Consider the following 23,772-nt stretch of genomic DNA (forward strand, 5'->3'; position numbering starts at 1 on the left):
GGACGCGTCAAAGTGTCCAAAGTGACAATTCCAATACGTATCACTGAGCATAATTAAGCGGGAGGGGTGTGTGTGTGTGTGTGTGTGTTTGGGGGAGGGGGATGTTCAAAAAAAAAAAAGAGGGAGGACGTGCTTTTATTTTCAACGTGAGGCCCGAAGACGACTTGCAGAGGAGGGGGGGGAGGGGGGGAGGGAGGTGTAGACAGTGACATGCAGGCATGTGCTTACAGCTGCATGCACACAACACACACACACACACACACACACACACACACACACACACACACACACACACACACACACACACACACACACACACACAAGCGTGCACAAAGTGGTTTGGGCTGCGGCCGCGCTGCTCTCCCTGGGGTGGCATGTCGGCGTATTCTCAATAAAACACCTTCTTAGCAGTAATAGGCCACTGTTCTCATTTCAACGCTCCCAAAGGCCTCATGATAAATTTAGCAGACGCACAGTTCAAGCCTCCTCCTCCTCCTCCTCCTCCTCCTCCTCCTCCTGCTGCTGCTGCTCACACAACTGCCTTTCTGATCCGCTGCCTCTGTGACGCCATGTAAAATAATTACACATATGTGTTGATGTGACACACACTTACACCCTGTATAGATTTTTTTTTTTAAATTCTATTTCTTCACATCTGTGAGTGTTGAGCCCTCCCTCCCTCCCTCCCTCCCTCGCTCTCTGCCTCCCTCCCTCCCTCTCTCATCCCTCTCTCCCGCCTGCCCGCCCGCCCGCCCGCCGTAGTTTACAGGGAGCTCTGAGCGATTGTGTGCACGCCAGAGTGGATGACACGATAAAATACTCCCATTTCCTGCCGGAGCTGCCGGAGTGAAAGTATGATGATGAGTTAACGTCTGGTCTGGCCGCGGCTCTGCTCGGCTCGGCTCTGCTCCGGCTCCAGATAACGAGCCGGCTCACGTTACAAAGCTGCCTCCACCAAAACACAGAGCAGGAGGAGGAGGAGGAGGAGGAGCAGGAGGACGAGAGGAGCAGGAGGAGGAGGAGGAGGAGGAGGAGGAGGAAGAGATGGAAGAGGACGAGGAGGAGAAGGAGGAGGAGGAGGAAGAGGAGGAGATGGAGGAGGAGGAGGAGCAGGAGCAGGAGGAGGAGGAGGAAGAGATGGAAGAGGACGAGGAGGAGGAGGAGGAGGAGGAGGAGGAAGAGATGAAGGAGGAGGAGGAGGAGGAAGAAGAGGAAGAGATGGAGGACAAGGAGGACGAGGAGAGTGGGTGACGGAGCAATTGGAGGAGCAAGAGGAAGAGAAGGAGAAGGAGCAGGAGCAGGAACAGCAGGAAGTTGCTCCTCCTGCTCCTGCTGCTCCTGCTTCTTGGAAGCCTTTGGTGACCTGCACCATTGTCATGAGAAAACAAACAGAGCGTTTCCCCGTGCGGGCCGAGAGGTAAATCATTGTTTAGCGACGGTGAGAGTCATCAGGGCAGGTGTGGGACCTGAGCAAATAACAGCTGCCGCACAACTGCACCCCCCCCCACCACCACCACCACCACCACCACCACCACCTAACCCCCACCCCTTCCCACCTCTAACCCCTAAACAGACTGATCCACATCAAAGACAGCGGGAGAGTCTCGCCGCTAACCAAACCGTCGCATTTCAGTCGACATCTAGTTAGAAAAAAAAAGGAAAAAGGAAAGAAAAAAGAAAAGCTGTCCCACGTTGAGTGTTTGTGAGTCACTGGGAGGAGAGCAGCAGCCTGCAGTGCTGGAGGACGGAGGGGAGACACGGAACAGACCAAGACTTTTTGAAAAGTTCACATATTCTTATATGAGTCCAATTTTTAAATTTGAAGCTGAAAAGTGCTTCATAAATGAACACTAACGCTACATACACATTAACATTGTCATTGTTGTCATTCTTTGTATTTCAATCGATTGTATGATAACGTAAACAGCGATAGAATGAAAAGATAATTTGAATGAATTGTAATGAATTTGTGAATTTGTTATTATTATTATTATTATTATTATTATTATTATTATTATTATTATTATTATTATTATTATTATTATTTAACAATGTTTCTAATAATTAAATATAAAATGAAAACACCAAGAAAATAACACAATGAGAGTTAAATAGTTTTTTGGGTTTTTTTTGTCTATTATTGCTGTTATTGTTTTGAAATTATTTTGTTTGGTTAATTAATTTAGCTGAAACTTTTTTTTTTTTTTTTTAATTACATATATTGAAAACACAACTTTGTTTAAAAAAGTTAAAAACAACAACATCTTGAAAGACTAAATAACTTTTTTAGGACAAATATAAACAAGATTTCACCTCCCTCCTCCCCCCCCAAAAAAAAAAATCAAGAATGAAAAAATATGAATACATAAGCAAATGAAAAAAGAAAAATGTGTTAAAAACGTGAAAGATGAAAGAGGTTTTCAGTCTCGGGCAGCAGACGAGCTGCTGTGGCTTCGGCCTGGTCGCTGGTCGCTGACCTGCCTCCACCTTCCAACCAGGAGGAAGTGGTGCTGGTGTTGTATTGTTCAGTCAGAGCTGCCGTTGTGGCTGCCTCCTCTGTGTGTGTGTGTGTGTGTGGGTGTGTGTGTCAGTTGCATCCATTAACAGGTGAGCCGACCCCTTGCCCCCGTAGTCAAACGACTGAGCCGGCCTCGCCATTGTCTTCCAAGACAGCAGCCTGTGCATGCGCCTGTGCACACACACACGCACACACACGCACACACACACACACACACACACACACACACACACACACACATAAACGCACATAACAGGCAAAAAAAAGAAAAAAAAGAAAAAAAAAGTTCCGGCTGCACATTAACAGCAGTATGTAAATGCGGCTCATGCAACAAATATCACCTGGAGTTTCTGCCTCGTGGTTGTGTGCTGCCACGCACGCCTACATTTACATGCACATCAGTCTAGACTCAAACAGTCGACGCGGCAAAACCGTTGGAGCGACGACGATGAAGACGAAGACAAACACCCCCAGATCAATATTAGCGAAAAAGAAGAAAAGAAGAAAAAAAAAAACACCCAAAAACTCACGACACCCGAGTTTAGAGTCAACAACAAAAATGTGGTCACGACTTGACATTTGACTGGATGTGAAATGTCAGCTTTTTTCTTTTCACCCCCCTTTGTGAGAACGCCGTCGTACTTTAATGCAGAAATGCAGAAATGCTCTTCAAGGTCGAAGCAGTTTGATTTTTTCTAAAATAACCAAAAATCTGATGTTTTTTCATCTGGGGCTGAACAGAACTGAGTAGCGGCGGCGGCGGCGGCAGTCAACGGCCAAAGCAAATATCACCAAACACAAGTCAACTTTCCAACCTTTCCTCATGTTTCCTGCTTTCCACAGCAGCTTCAATGAAGACAATTCAATATTTCTTAAACTGAAAAAAAAAAGAAAGACTTTGACAGAATCAACGTGGGAGACGAGCTTCAATTTGAAGCCGACCGTGCAACATTCTCAAGTCATAAAATGACTTGAAACAAAATGTTTCTGAACTGATTTCACTTCCAGACAGGAAGTTGCCGGGGTTTTTTTTTTTTTTTTTCAAATGTTTTTTTTTCTTCCCCAACAGAACTTTATAACATTCCCAGCAAATTTCCTTTTTCCAAAAACCTCGGCCCTCTCCTCTCCGGCGGCATTTATCAGAGTTTTATTCATTTATTTCTCAGCCCCACTCGTTGAGGAGATGCTGCACATCCAGTGTGAAGTCAGTCGGCGTTTAGCACGAGCGAGCCCCCCCCACCCCCATCTCCCTCGACCCCCCTCATCGGAATAAGTCAGAGTGGGAGCGGGGAAGGTTATCACCGGCGGCAGAGTGGAGTTACAGTAAGTCACGCCTGAGTCACCGTCTCCCTCCTGGTCTATTACATATATACGAGTTTGGTTATTTACTTTTAATTTCAGCAGGCAGCAGCACATTGTTTAGTCAGCACATGTGAAGCGCTGCATTTCCTGGGGAGATAGGGCACGGCGAGCGCAGCGCTGCAGCCCGAGTACCGCCGGTGACTGTGGTTTTTTCACTTCGTCAAAACAAGAGCACTACAGAGCTTGATCAGGAGGCGGGGGAATTTTCTCCCTCCCTTTCTTTCTTTTTTCTCTCTCTCTCTCTCTCTCTCTCTCTCTGTCTCTCTCTCTCTCTCCCTCCCTTTTTCCAAATGTGTGCCTTGTCTGGTTTTGACGATTGATTCTTTTTGTATTTCCAGGCCGATGGACTGAAATTGAGCCGTGACACGTGGCCGTGCGGAGGATGCGGTGGCTGAGGAGACGCGACGTGGGTGCCGCATCGACGAAAACGCCACCTAAAAATAAAGGGAAACAAGAAAAGCAACAAAAGAAAAGCTTGCCTCTCATTTCAATCATGTGATGCGATAAAGCAAAGGGAGGTTTTTTCCGGGGCGAGCGCTCAGAGGCGCGACTCACTTTTCCAACAGTTTAGACTGAGCGTGGGAGACAGAAGACGGAGAGGAAGGAGGAGAAAGAGGAGAAGGAGGAGAAGGAGGAGAAGATTGAGTTTGATATTTGGTATATTGTTCTCCAAACAATGTTAGACAACGCAAAGACCTCCACCGTCTCTGCCAGCCGAGGCCTCGCTGCACATTTTGCCAGTGGAAGCGAAAATAAAACCTCGGCGGCCGTCTGTTGCCAACACGGGCGTAACCTGCCTGGTACCTTTTTCCGTGCATCTGCAGCGGCCTGGAATCACTTTCGAGTCGTCAAAAAAAACCCATCATCTCGTCTCCGTTTCCACGGCTCAGAGCGTCAAGTGCAACCAGAGAGTTGCCGACTTGTCAAAAGCAACGACGACGACGCCCAAAACAGAAAGTCGGCGCCCCGGTTCTGATCCTCGCTGACTCGGCTGCACCTGAGCACCTCAGCCTGAGCCGCTTTGCTTTTCTTCTCGTGCCTTACAGCTTTTTCTCTCTCTCTCTCTGTCTCTCTCTCTCTCTCTCACGCAACTGTTGCAGTTTTTGACGGCTCAACCACCCCCCCCCCACAACTCCCGGCAAAAGTGTTTTGCGTGTCAGTGTGAGTGGCTCTGAACGTGCCGGCTCGCTCAGCGGAGATGCGACCGGCGGGCCGCCAGGGTTCGGCGCTCCGAGGGAGGAAACGTTGCGTCTAAAAACAGGAAAAGGAGGCTCCTCAAAATGGTGCGTGGCCCCCGGCGCCCAAGCCCCCCCCCCCCCCCCCCCCCTATTCTCTCCCCCATCCACCCTCCAACGCTCGGCCGCGTGGATCCGGGACACGGACGACTCCATTCTGACAAGATTATCCCCCCTAAAACCTGCTTCGCATCTACACTTCGCACATCACGGCTTTCAGCAACAACAAGCGACGGACGAGGGGACAACAAGCGGAGGATGAGACGCGGCTCTCATCTCGCCCATCGTCTCTGACAAATTCTATCAGCTCAAAGCTGTCACCTGGAGACTCTCTCTCTCTCTCTCTCTCTCCCTCTCTCCCTCTCTCTCTGTCTCTCTCTCTGTCTCTCTCTCTCTCTCTGTCTCTCTCTCTCTCTGTCTCTCTCTCTCTCTGTCTCTCTCTGTCTCTCTCTCTCTCTCTGTCTCTCTCTCTGTCTCTCTCTCTCTCTCTGTCTCTCTCTCACTCTGTCTCTCTCTCACTCTCTCTCTGTCTCTCTCTCTCTCTCTCTCTCTCTCTGTCTCTCTCTCTGTCTCTCTCTCACTCTCTCCCTCTCTCTCTGTCTCTCTCTCACTCTGTCTCTCTCTCACTCTCTGTCTCTCTCTCTCTCCCTCTCTGTCTCTCTCTCACTCTCTCCCTCTCTCTCTGTCTCCCTCTCTCCCTCTCTCTCTCTGTCTCTCTCTCTCTCTCTCTCTCTCTCTGTCTCTCTCTCTGTCTCTCTCTCACTCTCTCCCTCTCTCTCTGTCTCTCTCTCACTCTCTCACTCTCTGTCTGTCTCTCTCTCCCTCTCTGTCTCTCTCTCACTCTCTCTCTCTCTCTCTCTCTCTCTCTCTCTCTCTCTCTCTCCTCGACAAACATGGGGAGATGAACTCTGTAGGACAGCGCTCTGACTGAGACGCCGCCCCGGATGATATTAGTCCTGAAATATTTATGGCGGCAGCACATCCTGGAGGTAAATCCCCACACACACACACACACACACACACACACACACACAAAATAAATAAATAAATAAATAAAACCACACAGCTCCATGAGGAGCGGCTCGGCATTTGGGGGATTGTTACGGCCGCGTGACTCCAGGCCGCTTCCAGTGCGACGGGCTAACTAGCTACACATTTACTGTGTGGACATAAAACAAATAGCTGCGATCAATCCCGTCCTCACCTTGCTGCTGGCAAGAACGTCAAGAGTTTCCACGTTTTCCAACGCTCAGGAATCTTCAACCCGGCACGCCGCTAACCTGTAGCTGTGAACCGGTTGGCCAAGATTGTTTGGGTATCTTTTACAATTGAGCCACGCGGTGGTGGATTTGTGGGATTGAAATAATACATTTTCTCAGGTAGCCTTTAGGTATTTATTCATTTATTTAGTTATTTATTATCAATAATGATACTGATTTACGTGAAGACAGTCATCACGTTAAGAGAGATAAAGACGCTTGTCTACTTTAAGATGCTTCACTGGTCCGACCCTTTCAATCTGTGTTTTTCAGGAATTCACATGTAAAAGGAATTGAAAAAAAAAACATTTAGTTAAAGACATTTGCTGCCTGAATTACCATCCATGTGCAGACAAAGCCACAGATATTAAAGTACTATAAACAGAACTTAGAATAGCAATAGATGCGTATAAACAAATCTGCACTCCTGATTGGTTCGTAACTGATCCGACCTTTTCCAACCTGCTAACACACTCAAAACAAAGTCGCTCCTGTTGCTCCTGGCCAGCTCTCTCTGCTGCTGCGGGAGGAGGAGCATCAATCCAGTCGTGCTCGCCGCTGACCGCCGCCGCTGCTGCTGCAGGTTTCCAGAACACCCTGAACCTGCGGCCCGCTGGGCCCACTTGGCCCCCCGGCGCTGGCCCGGCTCCAGCTGACTCGGGGGATCGAGCCTCTAATGGCCAACAGATTGCGACGCAGCGGCGGCGTGCATGACATGTTGGGGGGAGGCCGCCGCTGCGGCAGGAGAGAGATAGAGAGAGAGAGAGAGAGAGAGAGAGGAGGTCTCTGCTCGCCCTGTCAGATGGCGGCGCGGCCCCTGCATCGTGTCACATCACGCCCCGCCCACCACTCCACAGATCACCCGCAAATGAACGATGTGAGGACCGAGGAGGGGAAAAAAAAAACAAAGCGGGATGTCGGAGGAGCGCTCGGCAACTTAAAAGGCTTTCATGCTGTAAGCTGGAGAGATTTTATCTGCTGACCTGGAGATGCCCCGAGCCAGGCTGTGAAATCACAAGACGGGAAATAAAGGACGAAGGCGTGAGACGCGGCCTTCAGCGGCTACAAGTGAAGATGAGACAAAGTGGATTTTTTTTTTGTTCATTTTCTCAAACAGTATCACTTTTTGCTCTTCTGAAGGAGAAGAAGAAGAAGAAGAATAACAAATGGTGCACCTTTGACACCGTGAAAATGTTCAATTCAACGTTCGACAGAGATTGCGCTCATTTGAAAAGCAAAGGGGGCCATCGTATCATCAAGGCCACATTACAATAAATATGAGAACAACACAAAAAAAGAAGAGAGAAACAGCGAAAGAAAGAATCTTCTTTCAGCTTTTGACTCCTCACACTTTAGATGAGAGCATCCATTACGATGATTTTTTTTTCTTCTTTTGTTTCAGTCTCGATAACGAGGAAGGACTCTCCACACACTGGTAACCTCGCAGCAAAGACGCTAAAATCTCACCTATCCATCTTGAAAAGCTCCTAATCTGAAACATTTCCAGTCGGCCTGCGAACGGTGGAAGCGATCGCCTTCATTTCAGCAGCAGGAAGAGGCTCCAGTGAGGTTTCATTAAGACAAGAAGAAGTCATGACGTGGATGAGGTCCGTTTGACCAGAACCGCACAAGATTTCATCCTCACAAGGACTGAAGGCACTTTTCTCCGCTGCCGACTGGCAGCTGTCAGACCAATAGGAAGCCTCCTCCTGATGATGGAATGTGATTGGTGGAGTTTGAAGAAGGAAGAAGCTTCCATCTGCCACCTTCAAACTCCTCCAATCACCTTGAATCTTGCTTTGGTTTCCCACATTTAACTATTTAACTCCAAAACACTACAAATGTTACCGTTTTCTTCTCATATCAGCAAATTCTTTGACAGGAAACAAATTCAGGAATGTGGGATTTTTCATTTGAAGACGGATTTCTCAGCAGATTTGGAAAACGTTTCATCCACTGACTGACGACGGGAAACAGCGTCCACCAATCGATCGGCTCGCTGGCCACCGATAACCGATGAGACGCTGCGCCGAAGGCCGCCCCCCCGGAGGCGGAGTCTGGGCGCTGACTCGGCTCAAAGCCGCACAAACCCAAACGCTGGGAGGCCTCCTCCCGAGTCGCCCACCTGCCGGACTGTCAGCGAGGGTCCGACCGAGTTGTTCCTAATTACCCATTTCTGCACTCCTGATCCTGCGGCTGGCATAATTAGTTACCTGGGGCTGCAATCCAATTTGAAGTGATGACAAGAAAGTGATCCATGAAAAAGTAATAAGTTAAATCCAATTTCAGCCCGCCTCTAATTAAATGCACATGGAACTAATGAGTCAAGCCCTGCCGTTTGGCTGATAATGGTAATTAGCGGGGTGGGAGTGGCCGTGCCACTGTAGGTGTCGCGGCGGCGGGGAAGGTGAGAGCGCCACCGCCGCTCCTTTTAATCACACGTGTCGCCGTCGTCACTCTAATTTACTGGCGTTTTGACCAGTCAAGTATGTTTCGCTGCTCCCCACCAGCTGTTTGTGTACCTCGCCTGATTAAAGCGCCTACGGGCTGCCGAGTGCACTGCAGCTGCGCTGGCGGCGCCTTCATCCGGAGGTGGCGTTGGGCGGCGCGGCTCCCACCTGGGAGACGTGAAACCAAACAGCCATTTAATGCTGATCAAGGATTCCGAGGCTCCTTTGACTCATTTCTTCTTCTTTGCCGCCATACGTGCGGCACTTCGTTATTTCTGACTCGAATGAGAGCGAACCAATTGCAAAGTGAGTCGCTGGTATAAAAAAAAAAAAAGAAAAAGCACTTCTCCTCCTAATGGGAAGACCGCTGAGATGAATGCAGCCTCGGCTGCACATCAGCTGCTTTTCATGGGGCGCCGGCGTCCGACACGGCCTCGTAATTGTTGGATCTTTTGATGAGGTGAACAGCCAATCAGGAGCCAGGCTGCAGGGACCAAAGAAGAGGACGGGTGTGCGGGGGCAGGGGTGGAGGTGTGTGTGTGTGTGTGCGTGTGTGTCAGAGCGTTTTCTCCATCGGGGAGCGAGGAAACGAGATGCGACTGAAACGGGAGCTTCAGTCTGTGGTGCCTCACTTCTATTTTTAAAATGGAGAAAACAAACTGGAATCTCACCACTGGAATGTGGTGGCTGGTTAAATCCCATTGGTTGAATCCCTGGCAAATGATTAGTGATCCGACTCAACTGCAACATCTTCACAACGAACGCAAACTCATGATGGAAGTGAGTTAAAACTGGATCCAAGCGGCTGGTCCAGTCGCCTGAACTCGACCTTCTGGACGCTTCCTCCGAGCTGCTCGGGCGCCTTCACTCAACGCTGTTGCATGCCGTTCCAGCATTTGGCAGCAGACACTTCCTACATCTCATTATTATCATACAATTCACAGCTCAATCCTGTGAAACCGCAATGGACGGCGTGAGCGCTGATCAGCTGCAGAGTGTCAGAGAGCCTGTAGTGGCGATTCACAGCCAGCCGGACTGCAGGATGCTATAATATTTTTAAAAAAAATACCCCCGAAACAATGTGCTCTGCTGCCATATGTTTGGCTATTTCAGCCAGAGCTGTAAAATTAACCAATTAAAAATAAAAAATAAAGTTGAAGGAGCGAAGTAAGAGATGAGTTAATTAAACATTTTATTACCCTCAATCGTCCAGGAGCTGCGGCTGCGAATAAAAAGCAGATGCAGACCGTTGAGTCATAAGTTTGAAAAGCCCTTAACGGCTCCATCAGCTCGCCGCTGCTGCTGCTCGCACACTTCCTGTGTTCTGCAGCCGCCGCGGACGAAAAGAAATCAAATTCGTCTAAATAAACGTCACACCCATTCTTTTGTCTTTTTTTTTTCTTTACTATTTGCCAGAGGTGCTGTTGGCTCGACTGGATAAACAGCTGACGGCGTGGGCGGGACCAAGTCCGTGCTGAGGTAACTGACAGGCCAGTCAGTCAGTTACAGTACGTAGTGGCTGTGACAGTAATAATATATACATGCATATATATATACATACAAATATACAAAAGTAGAGCCACGCATTTCTGTAGTTTTACTGCCAAGCCATGTTAGCATGTCGCTAACTGCTAGCACATCAACCACTGTGTTTTTTCCAATGTAATAGTCGGGCTGATGGAGTCTCACTGTCTTATCCGACGTTTGCTTTACATTTGCTGTCAAAGACGAGTGAGTGAGTGAGTGAGTGAGTGAGTGAGTGAGTGAGTCAGTCAGTCAGTCAGTGAGTCAGTGAGTCAGTGAGTCGCTGGTTCAGCTCTGAGCGGCAGGGACGAGCGTCCGTGTCCGGGTGAGTGTGTGTTTAATTAGCAGAATATGTCATTCAGAGAAAAACCACCGCTCGCCTGGACTGGTGGCCTCTTTTGTTTTGCGTGTGTGTGTGTTTTTTTGTGTGTGTGTGTGTGTGTGTGTGTGTGTGTGGTAATGGCGGCCGCCGCCCAGCAAAAAACATAACCCGCAACATGAGAGAGCAGGCAATTTACGCTGGTTGTTAGATGGGAGAGCGAAGCCGGCGCTCTCTTCACACCGCCGGGGCAGGAGGTGGGGGGTGAGGGAGGGGGAGGGTGAGGGAGGGGGAGGAGAGGGGGAGAAAGGGCCCGACTCTCTTTTCAATAGCTGAGTGACAGCTTGGCCCGGCTCTCTGTATACATTAATAAATTAGAATTTTAATTTGGTCTTTGTCTGCAGGAGATGCGGCGCTCCACTCGCTCTCACTATGTACCAACAACTGGCTGCACGCTGGAATCCACCACCGCCGCCCGCCGCTGACCTCTGCCGCACGCTTCCCCGCCAGGCCGCGGCGGCCGCTCGCTTCTGATCCCTTCAACTGATCTGAGTCCTGACAAATATGCAACACAACGGAAAGGCCACAGCAGTCACAGCTCGTCCTCCGCAGCCGCAGCCGACACATCAAACAACAAAGAGGCTCGCTTTTTGTTTTTATTTTTTTCCTCTCGCTCCCTCCTCCCCTCCCCCTTCTCAATCCCCCCCCCCCCCCCCAAAACCTGACATTAGACCCAGGCACTGCAATAGCTCATTAAGTGGGTCGGCTTGAACATTAAAAACGACACAGCAGCAGGAGTGGCCTTCTAGCTGTGTGTGTATGTACACATGTATATATATATATATATACATATATATACATATGTGTATATATATATATATATATATATATATATATATATATATACATATATATATGTATAAAGCAGCACATACGTCCGTACATCCACACGTGTAGCCTAATAAGAATAAGCAAACAACGTCTGAGGCCGTTTGCAATTTCACACCAACGCAAACAGCCGCTCCCTTTTTTCAAACAAAGATGTGAAACCGAATTTAAATATGAGATCAGATGCAAAGTTTCTATTTGAAAGTGGGACGAGGTGGAAACATCCGTTTGCTTATTAACAGCGGGTTTTTTTTTTGGGGGGGCGGGGGGTTTGTTTTCCTTTCTCAACGAAACAAGACGCAGATGCAGATTTTTCCTGGAGGTGGGAGCCACTACAAGGAAAGCGGGAAGTCTGGACTCCACTTGACCCAGACTTCACTTTTCTGTCCTTCCTCATTTTGAATGACTCCTCACTCTTTCTGGAGCACAGGAGCTCCTCCGCTGCTCTGTGTTGTCGACTGATAAGAGCTGTTTCCACCGCGGGTGGAGGTGGTGGTGTGTGTGTGTGTGTGTGTGTGTGTGTGTGTGTGTGTGTGTGTGTGTGTGGGGGGGGTGGTCAGGATCTGAACTGGGATCCTCCTGGTCGTCCTGGATCAGCTCCGACTGCTGCAAACAGGCTCTGCCGACATCCTGGACACTGTTTTCTATCACAGCAGTGCCCTTCTCTTTCTAGTGTGTGTGTGTGTGTGTGGAGGGGGGAGGTGGAGGTGGAGGTGGAGGTGGAGGCGGGGGGGTTGCGCGGCTACATCGCACATAGTGCAGACGCAAACACAACTGCAAGTGTTGCACTGCCAATTCTAATTTCCTGTTTTTGAACTCAGCCTCGTGCTGTTTTTCGCACAATGTGTTCTGGAGCCACTTGCCGCACGAGTTCACTTTGTTTATTTTCTCTTTTCTTTTCTCTTGTTTTCCCTCCTCGTCTTATCGCCGCGTCAAGCGCAGTAAGCAGAAAACAAAACAAAAAGAACGAGAGCTCCGCAGGTGTTTTACTGTCAGCGCTTCAGGGCCGTACCTGCAGGTTCTGCTGCTTCTCGCTGCTTTTCGGGGATTTGCGGCCGCTGTTTGCGTGAGTCTGCTGCTGCTGCTGCTGCTGCTGCTGCTGCTGCTGCTGGAGGAGAATCTGACGGGCCACTTGGAGCGCCTGAAAGAGGGAGAGAGAGAGAGAGAAACAGAAAGACAGCATTTGAAAAAGTGAAAATGAAGGCCGGTGAAAGGAGTTGCCGGAAGCTGACGTGTTTGAAGGAAATCCCCCCCGAGAACACTTTGATTCCTGTTATCGGGGGGGCCGATGTATCGCCTTACAGCAACAGCCCGGCGCTCCGCTGGTGGATAACAAACAAACACGGCAGAGATTCTCTCCGAGCGCCGCTGTCGGGGGCCGTAAATCTGAGTCTGACACCGACGATCCCTCGGCAAACAGGCGGGGAGACGACGATCACGTGTCAAAACAAATTCGCATGCAAAGAAAAAAAGTATAAAAAAAAAAGGACGAGAAGAAATAAAGAATGCAGCTGCTCTCGGTTGAGGGAATATTTATCTGCGGCTGATAAGTCGCACTCACGCCGAAGGCAGATGTGTCACAAAGGCGGTAATCAGCGCTTTTTTGGCTTTGTTTCCGCGGCGATACCCCCCCCCCCACTCAGGCGAACCTGACGAGTCTCGGCTAAAGGACGCGGCCTTCTCAGTGGAAAACCAAATACAGCCCAGTCGCATGTTTATTGCTCCTGCTACTCCCTTTTCCCTCACGATAAATAATCAAACATGCCATCCAGAGCAAACAGAGCTGGAGAGAGAGAGAGAGAGAGAGAGAGAGAGAGAGTAGAGGAGAGAGAGAGAGTAGAGGAGAGGAGAGAGAGAGGAGAGGAGAGGAGAGGAGAGGAGAGAGAGAGAGAGAGAGTAGAAGAGAGAGAGAGAAGGAGGGAGGGGGGGGGGGGTCCTCGGGAAAATAAAAAAATAAAAAAACGTCCGGCGATACCAAGAAAAGCAAAGCGGCGGCGGCGTTCCCACAGTGAGCTGGCCTGAGCCTCACACCTCCACCATGAAACCATCTGGGTAAATAAGTGGCCTCATTCTTTCCGAGAGGCTCCTCAGACCAACGCTCCCACAATTACACAAACAAGCAGGGGCGCTGGAGCTCATCTCACAGGACCGGCCCGGTGGGGGTGGGGGGAAGAGAGAAGGAAGAGGAATAAGGCTAAGAGCGAAGAGGAGGAAGAGGAGGAAGCCGGGTGGACTGAATGAGGGGTTTCAGTGGTGCTGAAGGGGGCCACACTTGAAGACGGCTGCAGTGGTGCAGATGCAGCCGACAGCTGTGCGATGGCCTGCGTGCGTGTGCATGTACGTGCACGGCCCCAACCCCTCCCCATAGGCCGACGCGGCTGTGCGATGACATCACGGGTCAAAAATACGGCGGCCGGCGACCTTGCGGCATTTCAACTATCTCAAACTTTAAAGTATGTAAAAAAAAAAAAAAAGAAACTGCCACCCCCCCCTCCAAGCAGAGATGAATGACACGTTGCAGGCGGACTCTCTCACTCTGCATGGCTAATGGAGCTCTTCTTTGAAATTAGAGGAGGGGGAACCCCCCACTCCACTCCCCCCCCTCCCCCTCAGCAGCGGCCAGCTGGGACAGTCATAGCGAGAGGCAGCGCAGTCAGAGCAGGAACACACTCCCACGCACCACCACAATATTGACATTTCAGCCTTCTCACTTCTGTGGCTCTGCGAGTGTCACCGAGTCTCTCTGAGACTCACTGAATCTCCGGCCCTGTTTGCACTTGGTCACTTGTAACTGTTTTGGGTCATTGGATCACGAGAACGGATCTCGCAGCATCTGTTTGCACTTTGCCATTAACATGCGTCTCGAGCGTGCCATTTGTGATCGCATCACCCCCCCCCCTCGCCGAACCTATGCAAATGCAACATGCGTCAGTTCCGTTTTTAACCACTGGGGGCAGTAAAGCGCAAAACCACAGCGAGTTTTACATGACAGCGAATAAGAATCAACTTCCTGTTTGCGGACTACATCAAGTCACTGGTTTTAATTCTACTGCAGCTCGTATGGATCCGAGCGAGGAGTAACGACTGGTGGGACAGAGTGGTGACCACTTTATTTTGGGATCAACGGTGGCTGGCAAATTTTCGGAGGCAACGTGGCACATTTAATCACATATGTGGGGAAACTGCGACCGCTGCTCCGCTGACAAAATACGCTAATGCGGAATGAAATTTATTAGCATCCTAATAAAAGAGTCTAACAAAAATGATTTGTTTTGGCTTCTTGTTTGTAACTTTATAATGACGACGCCGGGAGGTGGGGCGCCGACCAAGTACGTACACAGGAGAGGTGAGTGGAGTAGGCGGTCCTTAATGTGGACTGAGCTCGCATTCTGTTCGCACGTCCGTGACGAATGCGTTTTTATGCGACGTCAAAACGGATTTGGACTGTTTGCACTTGCGTTTTTCGTATTCCGATCGGCAAAAAACGCATGAAATGACCAAGTGCAAACAGGGCCTCTGAGTCTCTCTGAGCCTCTCCGAGACTCTCCCACTCTGTCTAAGACTCACTGAATCTCTGAGTCACACAGCGGCTCAGCTTTAATTACTGGGGAAGGTGGAAAAGTCAGACATAAGTTGAACTTTTACGTCTTGTATTTCAAGCTACAAATCTAAAAAACTTTTTTTTTTTTTTTTTAAAGTAAAGTGTAAATAATTAGTTAGCGTCAGAATAATTGTGGCTAAGAAAAAGATCAAAGGCTTCACGTGAGTAAAAAGTAAAAGCAAAAATGTTGATGAATCGTTAAAAAAAAAAAAGGCAGAAAAGAAAAATTATTCACGGAGCCCGAGGCCTGTTATTACTGATGAGGAGTAAACACAGTTCACTGTTTTCTTTTCCACTCTAACTGATGACACATGCAGCGTGCCTGTGTGTGTGTGTGTGTGTGTGCGTGTGTGTGTGGAACACAGGCGGGTTGAGTCAACAGTGATGGATGAGCAGATCCATTTCTGGGAACTCTTCCCTCACTGTCAGCGTCACGTACAGCAGCCCCGACAAAAAAAGACAAGACAAAGAAGAAGGACAAGAAGAAGAAGAAGAAGAAGAAGAGGATGAAAAAAAAAACTAAACAAAAGCAGCAACACGTGGTGACACTAATGCGAGGCGTTAAAACAATGAGCTGTTAACGAGCGCATTAATATTCTCGTATTGTTGCTGTCACCACTCTGCTGTAGCTGGGGGGGAGAGAGAGAGAGAGAGAGAGAGAGAGAGAGAGAGAGAGAGAGAGAGAGAGAACACGTTTTCCGCCCAAACTGAGTGAGTGATGTTTGCCGGGCATTAATCATCATGCAGTCAGACAGACAGCAGGCCGCGCCTCCCTGTGTGTGAAGTCAAGTGCAGTTGAATCTGACACCTTTCAGTCTGAACGCTGAACAGAAAAAAACAAATGAACACATAAAGGAGGTGAAGACACTTTTCTCTTTCTTCCAACGACGACGACTACGACAATATTCTGCAAGGCCGCAACCAAAACGCTGCCAGCAGATCCGTAAATTCCTCCTGCTGATTGAGGAGATAATTCATGATTGTGTGTGTGTGTGTGTGTGTGTGTGTGTGTGTGTGTGTGTGTGTGTGTGTGTGTGTGTGTGTGTGTGTGTTTCCAAACTGTTGTTGCCCTGAAACAACCTATTGTGATCAGGTCAGTGTCGTGTTTACACAGCAACCCCCCGCCCCCCCGCTCCCTCCTCCTCCTCCTCCTCCTCCTCCTCCTCCTCCTCCTTCACCTCCTCTGGAATTTTCTTTTGATCCTCCATCCAAAATGAGGCAGACTCTTCAGACGTGCAACAGCGTGAGCGCCGCTCCGCAAAAACATAATAATAAAAAAAAAACGAGAAAACAAGCGATAAAATGGAAAGTGATGACTGACAGAAAGATAACAAGAAGAAAACAAAACAATGAAAAACAAAGAAGAAAAGAAAAAAGAAGACATAAAGTCGGGCTGTTGTTGGAGAAAGTTCCAGGCCCAGAATGTTGCACCCAAAGGAATCTGTTGGCATGAACTGGATTTCTTTCTTTCTTTCTTTTTTTTTTTTTTTTTTAATGTTTTTGTTCGTTGAAGTCACTGTTTTGTTTCTCCGACCAGTAAAAGCTGATGTTTGGTGAGACAGCAGGTCCACTGGTAGCAGGAGAACATGGCGTTGTTCTGCTCTGTGCTGTCTGACCATCAGGTGCAACTCGAGGGACCTTCAGAGAATTTGGCTGAACTGTTTCTTTGAAAAGGAAAAAAATCTTGATCCGAGTGTCTTTTTTTTCACTCTGAGGTTCACTATCATAGGTGTCAAACTCTGGCCCGGGTGTCATTATATTCGGCTCACGAGGCAACATTAAGTGAATGATTAAATGAGTTGGCCCGCCGCTATTATACAGCACATACGTACCGCTAAATACTAGAAATCCCTGAATGCTTTGCTGGTATTCTGGCTACTTACTATATAAAGTTATTTATTAATACACTTAATATTGGAACAAGCAATATGAAGTGTTGCTTGTTCCATAGTCCGTGTTGAAGCAAAACTTGTTTGGGTCAATTTGAAAAGGTTCACCGTTTTATCTGCAGGAAGATTTTGGTCATTAGATATCAATGATTTTTTTTAGTTTTTTGTTCATGCAACTTCCTCCGAGGTCACTCTCCCCCCTCTCCCCCCAGCCCCTCCGCCACGACCCTGTCCTCACTTCCTTCTTTCCAGGTCGGATCAGTGCGAGATGCCATGGTGGTGGTGGTGTCTCCTGCGTCCCCGGCCCGTCACGCTGCGATAAGCGCTGGATGTCTTTATGTGCAGCCGCCACATGTGGATTATTTACAGGCTTTGGGGTTTCCTGCTGCTAAAGCAGCTCCGGGTGTCTTACAAATCCCGGCTCAGAGCGATGCCACACAGAGGAGTCGGAGCGCTCGCCTCCAGCCGCCCATCCCGAGGAAAAAATACTCAGAAAAAAAAAGGAAAAAAGGAAAACGGTTGGCTCTGTTTGGGTGTTTACTCGCTCACTGGCTCGCCAGAGTCAACGCTGCGCTCCGGGACTCGGCGTCGACCCCCCGAGAACCAGGAGAAAGACTGACGACAAGAGGAACGTTGCACAGTCGATTCAATTGATTCAAAAATATAAGTATGTATGTATATATTAGAACAAGGCTCTGGGATGTTGGAGCTCTTCAAGTCCGACTGAGCCCAGCTTGATCTCTGGCAGGTTGGACCAGGCCGAGAACCCCAGTCAGAAGTGCGGCTCGGCCCGGTGGCGGCCGGCCGGGATGTCGGGACGTGAGCTGGTTGGGAGCAGATTGGCTCCTAATTAGCGGGCGGTTTGTGCGAGCAGGTGCAGCGGGATCCCTGCGGCCACTCGGAGGAGGAGGAGCCGGACGGAGACGTGCACCCGCCGCCGTGTCGCGCCGCCGGCGGCCGCCGGTGTATTTACCCGGCGCCGCAGCGCAGCCACCAGCCGACTGATAGGTTGGCCCTTAATGCAGTCCCGCTCCGGAGGGCCCGCCACGCTGCTCCGCCGGGCCCCCGAGGGCCTCGCCGCCAGCCGCACTAAATGTCAAGGTTACGGGCCGACGGCACGTCTCCGCTCACCTGACATTTATCACTTCTGCCGGTTTCCCCTTTGAAGGCATGGCCCTGCGGCCCTGCGGCCCCTCGGAGGGGACGCCCCCCCACGCACGCCCCACGACCCCAGAGCAGACTGTCTCCTTCAGGTAAGTTTGCAGCGGCGCCCAAGTCCGACCTGGAAAGTTCTCCCAAAATCCAGGACCGTGTGTCTACGGATAGAAGCTGGAGCGATGCAGCGGGAAAAGATTCAATCTGCCTCAATCTGAGTTTCACCTTCAAGTGAAGAGAGTCTCTTCAAAGTTTAGAAAATTACAATAAAAGCAGATGAGAGTTGGGTGTGTTGTGTCAGTGGCTGGAGCGACTCAATGTTGAGCGACATCAAGGTCGTCAAAGCAAGACAAGTGGTCGCTGTGGAACGTAGGGAAGCTTCTGGAGGAATTCAACCATGACTTCAACACACACAAGGCTGTCTTTTATGTTTGTGCCTTGATATGTTTCCTGGTGGCTTCCGTCTTCCTCACAAGGTCACCTGGGTGGTGTTGTGTGAAGCGTTTATATCAGCTGGTATCAAGGCACCAACACAACATCTTCAAATATTGGTCATGTGTCTGTTCTCAAAGGAAAAGGCTGATAATAACATCGACCTTATGAAGACAGAATGAACTTCATTCAGTCTTCAATGGTTTTGATGATGGGGTTCGGACGAGGAACCGGCACTTGTATTATGAAGCGTTCTGCTCGCATGACGACAATGAAAGATCTTGAATCTCTTGATTCAAGTCCCAACTCTGAATCATTGTTTGATTCTTTGTGGTTTGAGTCTTTTGATCCGTTTGTTTTTAATGGTTCAGTCTCTGTCTCTGCATTGTTTGTGTGTAAGCTGTGGGACCCCCAGTCAGTGTGGGGGTCTGCTCCAGGTTTCTGCCCACTGGGGAGGTTTTCCTCAATGCTGTGGCTTCATGCAGCTCAGCAGGGCGTAGAAGCACTGAGATGGCTTCAGATGTGATCTAGCACTTTATAACTATAAGATGATGGATGGATGGATGGATGGATGGATGGGTGGACTGAAGTATAAAAACCACCTAAAAAAAAAAACAACAAAAAAAAACGGACAAGCTGTTTTCTGGGGAATACCAAGAGAGACCAAGATTTTTTTTTTTATTTTTTTTTTTGCTGGCTGGTTTCCAGGTTTCCAGATGGAAACCCTGCGACTGCAGTAAAGCAGAGGTGCCTTTGCAAACACACGGCGACAGAATTCCTTCACAATCCTCACCATTCTACCGGAAACACGAATACCTTTGACTTTGTTTTTTTTGTTTTTTTCATCTTGAAGGAGGCTCGTTTCAAAGCGGCCGCCCGCCTATTTTTATTAATTGCTTTATTTTTTCCCCTCTCTCTCCTCCAAACTTTCTCTCCTCCTCAGCGCAGACGCAGACGTTTATCTGCAATGCAAAGCAGGGAAGTCTGCTTTCCCCACTAAGTATATAATTAATGCCATTTCCAAAAAGCCACTCCACATGGAAAACAGGCCCCCGACGCTGCGAACCCCGGCGCATTACGCCGGCCCTCGCAGCAACACTCTCCCGTCTGTGTTTAGATTTCCAAACTAATTCATGTCGAATACATAAATAAATCAACGTTTCATAGCCACTCCACGCCATTAGATTCCCCTTCCGCTCCCTTCCACCACTTTCCAGCCAATCTATTAATATTTATGACGACGCTAAACATTTCCAATGTCCGCGTTTAGACAATAAGCGGGAGCGCGCGCGTGTGCGTGTGTGTGTGTGTGTGTGTGTGTGTGTGTAGTTACATAAGGACAAAGTCTCGACTTCAAACAGACGGTCGATTTGTTTGTCAATCATCAGTGCCCCCCCCCCCCCAGAAAGGAACCGACCGAGTTGAACTGAGTGGTGTGTGTGTGTGTGTGTGTGTGTGTGTGTGGAGGGGGGTAAACAGCCCGGTCACGCTCTGCCCCGCCCACTCCGAGGTCACCTCGGCGACGGCGCTCTCGACAGCCTCCGTTTGCTCGCCGCGCGCTTGTTTGAACTCGGCGCCGGCCGCGCGTTACTGGCAGCTTCTCAACAGATGGCTGAGGGAGAGGAGGGGGGGGGGGGTGTACACACTCGTACACACTCAGTACACACACGCATGCAAATGGCATGGATTGCCAGAGTTGCACATGCTGCACAGGGAGCAGGGCGGGCAAACAAGGCTCCGCCCACTCGGCACAAACACCGCCGGCCACTGCAGCCACTGACTCAGGGAAAAGCACAAGAATTCCAATGTACCTGTTTTAACCTGTTGTTTCCTTGTAGCAATGGCAACGACTCTCTATTCTGTTCTATTCCTCCCCCACGCCGGCCGCCAGGCCTCGCAGGGAGCGAGCGAGGACGTCGCGTTTACGGCGGCAGCACGGTGTAAACTCATAAACACCCTCGGCGGCGACAAGAGGAGCCGTCGGCTAAATGTTGTTTCCCCGGCGAGCCGCCGCTTCCGCCTCAATTACGCCTTTCAACTTCATGGGGGGGGGGGGGCGAGAGCGAGAGAGGGGGGCAGGAGGGAGGGTGCGCCGCTGGCGTGATGGAGTGGCAGTAAAACGCGTTCGCATTAATACTCCATTGTGCATCTGCTGCTAAAGGTAATTAAAGAAGTAAATGACTCATAAGAATAGACGTATTAGCGGCGGAAGGAGAGGCGAGCGGGCGGGCGGGCGAGCGAGTGGGGGGGGGGGCGAGCGAGTGGGGGCCGCCTCATGAAAATATCCACCATTAAAGCCGGAGCGTTTCCTCACTGGGGGTGATCGGCTCCAGCAGCCCCACGCCTGATTTAATCCACTCCACTGGAAAGTCTATCAGCGCACAGCCGCGCGTGTCACAGCCCCGCTCGCTCTCACACAGCCGCTGCACCCCCCCCCCCCCACCACCACCACCACCACCACCACCCTCACCCCCCGGTGAGGGAGAGAGGGAGAGAGGGAGAGAGGAGGAAGGGAGGGCTGCAGCCGAACGCACGCACGTCATCCGGAAGGCAGACGGAGGGAATAACGGGAATAAAGGAAGAGCCAGCGGAGGGATAAGATGAGCTAAAGACGATCTGGGAACAACCCACCCAGCGGATCTCAGCAGCCCCCCACCCACCTCCCTCTGACCTCAGCGTCTCCTCCTCCTCTACCTCCCCCTTCTTCTCCTCCTCTACCTCCCCCTTCTTCTCCTCCTCTTCATCCTCCTCCCCTCATTCTCCCATCCCCCTCCTCCTTCTCTTCCTCTTTCTTCTCCTTCTCTTCCTCTTTCTTCTCTTCCTCCTCCTCCACCTCCTCCTCCTCCTTCTTCAGAGCAGGTGATGCTGCAGGTTGCCCACCAGTCAATTTTTTGGATGATGATTTTTTTTTTTTTAAATCTGTCAAGTTGATGAAGTGTGAGGAAGAGAGAGCGAAGGCACGCTCCGACCGGCGGTTAGAAAACACGGCACCCCCCCCTCCCCCCCAAACCTCCCCCCAACCCCAAACCTCCAACCCACCGACCCCCCGATTGCATCTTCGTTAGAAGTGTTGCATCACCCGTGTTGTGCTTGGGAAAGCGGGCGCTTCCAAAAGCCCAGCGTGAGAGCCGGAGTACTGTGAGCGGCTTTTATCATGCGTGAATGATATTGTTTAGAATGGGAAGCTCCGTCTGGCCTGCTCTCATAGACGGAGGACTCAAAGTTATTGATACACGGGAGACACCCCGGATATGACCAGTAAAACCCCTAATCTGCCAATTTATTTGTGGTGAATATAGATGAGGGAGGAGTCGTCGGGCTGCAGTCGGGAGGAGCCACGCAGCCCGGCGGCGGCAGCGGCGGCGGCGCTCCGGCCCGGAGCTCACGTCCAACCACTCGGCTGATTAATTTGGTGCAGATGCAGTGGAGAAAGTAACTCGTGGGGATGAATAATCCCACTAATCAGCAGAAACGGACAACAGGGGTGACACTGGCCCAGAGCAAAGTGTGACCGCTCCCGAGAGGACGGATGCAGGATGACATTTTTATGACGAAGGCTCCGTTTCCTGGAGTCCCGCGTCAAAGCAGTCGTGTTATGTTTCTTGTCATGGTGATCACTTTAAGACTGTTTTTAATTATCGCAAAAAAAAAAAAAAAGACAAATATTTAGCCCTCTGTTTACAGCCTCCTGCTAAAACAAAGGAGTTGAGCTTCCTGCTAAAACTGCTTATAAAAACATAGCAGTGTCAGAGGGCGGAGCCAACAGTTGGCTTGTCTTTAGATCAGGAGAGGCATCAGGCTGGTCGTATACCCTTTGTGACATCACAGAGGGACGATTCACAGGCATGCGTGTTTTTTGTTTTTCCTTTGACAGAGGCCCCTCTGTGACATCACAAAGAGCTGATTACCACACGCTTGAGCTAGAACCTTCTGAGTGAAGGACGGACTTTTAAGATTTGTGGCGAGCTGACTGAACAGAGTGACGGTACAAAACCCCTGTGGACGCCAATGTAAAAAGCTACATTGTGTATTTTATCGTGACGCGTTTCATAATAACGAGGGACCTTGAACGTCTCTGTAGGTTTTAGTGTCGACATCGTTTTCCCTTCAACTGTCCTGACCTGAGACCTCACAGATCATGAAGGAGGATTCCCTTTATGAGTGTGTGTGTGTGTGTGTGTGTGTGTGTGTGTGTGTGTTCCTGGTGTGAGCAAGCGGAGAATTCTCTATAAATCACGGGCCGGGCCAATTGGCTATGGATTGAGTTGCAGTGGGGGGAGTGAGGGAGACGAGGGGGGGTGCTACGGCTCCCTGGGAATGGCAGTGTCTCTGCTGAAGTCATTCCAACTTGGGTAATGTGATCCCGTTCAGCCGCCGCCGCCGCCGGGGATAAAGGAAGCGAGGGGAAGAAGAGAGAAATGGGATTTCTGCGGCCGTAAAGAGCGGGAGAATCTCACGTGTCGCCTGTCGCGACCCGACTGCGGTCCGACCGAACAGGAAGTGACTTCGCTGGCCGGCCTCGGTCTGAGGAACGCCGGGTCAGCTGGCCGACAGGTGAACATCGTCCACTGTGTTGAGTGAGATTCAATGATCCATGTTTTTGGACTGTGGGAGGAAGCTGGAGAACCTGGAGAGGACCCACGCAGACACATGCAAGCTCCACACAGAAAGACCCCAGGCCCTGGGAATCGAACACACAACCTTTTTACTGTGAGGCGGCAGCAGCGAACCACTTCACCACCCTGATTTAATGATAGAAAAATAGGAAAATAAAAAAACCAGACCGCCCAACGCCAAAAGTGATCAAAGAGACATTTCTGTTCTGCTCCACGCCGACGGTTGGAACAGGAGAACAGCCAAGTGACGGATGTGCAACCGAAATATTCGCCACACGAGGCAAAAGAACCTGCGGCGCCGTCCGAAAACAAAACCGCTGGGAGACAAAACTAAAGCATCAGCAGCAGCAGCAGTCATGTCAAATGCGCACCGACAAAGAGCGACTCTCCTGAAAGCACCGCTGGCCTCATCAACATGTGAGCGGCGGCGCAGCGTCACAATTGGAATCAGACCGAACCGCCTTCCGCTTTGAGCCGAGTGCACCTGAACGCCACAGCTAGCGGCCGGCGGCGCCAGCGTGGCC

General features: G+C 50.1%; 1 protein-coding gene across 12 annotated transcripts in view; it reads right to left on the bottom strand.

Annotated features, from left to right (window-relative positions):
- The window catches only part of foxp1b (forkhead box P1b), a 137,373-nt gene that overhangs the window by 50,385 nt on the left and 63,216 nt on the right, over positions 1-23,772 (bottom strand). For all 12 annotated transcript variants that reach the window (XR_012929131.1, XR_012929130.1, XM_076047981.1 and 9 more), the window contains exon 4: positions 12,568-12,696. Coding sequence is in view for 10 of the 12 variants with exons in the window: in XM_076047981.1 (XP_075904096.1) it covers positions 12,568-12,696 (129 nt within the window). In the remaining 2 variants the exon portion in view is untranslated. The remainder of the gene's footprint in view (positions 1-12,567; positions 12,697-23,772) is intronic.

The sequence above is a fragment of the Nelusetta ayraudi genome, unplaced genomic scaffold (genome assembly GCF_046127955.1).
Source record: "Nelusetta ayraudi isolate G7.1 ecotype Tasmania unplaced genomic scaffold, CSIRO-AGI_Nayr_v1 ptg000096l, whole genome shotgun sequence".
In the NCBI taxonomy this organism is placed as follows: Eukaryota; Metazoa; Chordata; class Actinopteri; order Tetraodontiformes; family Monacanthidae; genus Nelusetta; species Nelusetta ayraudi.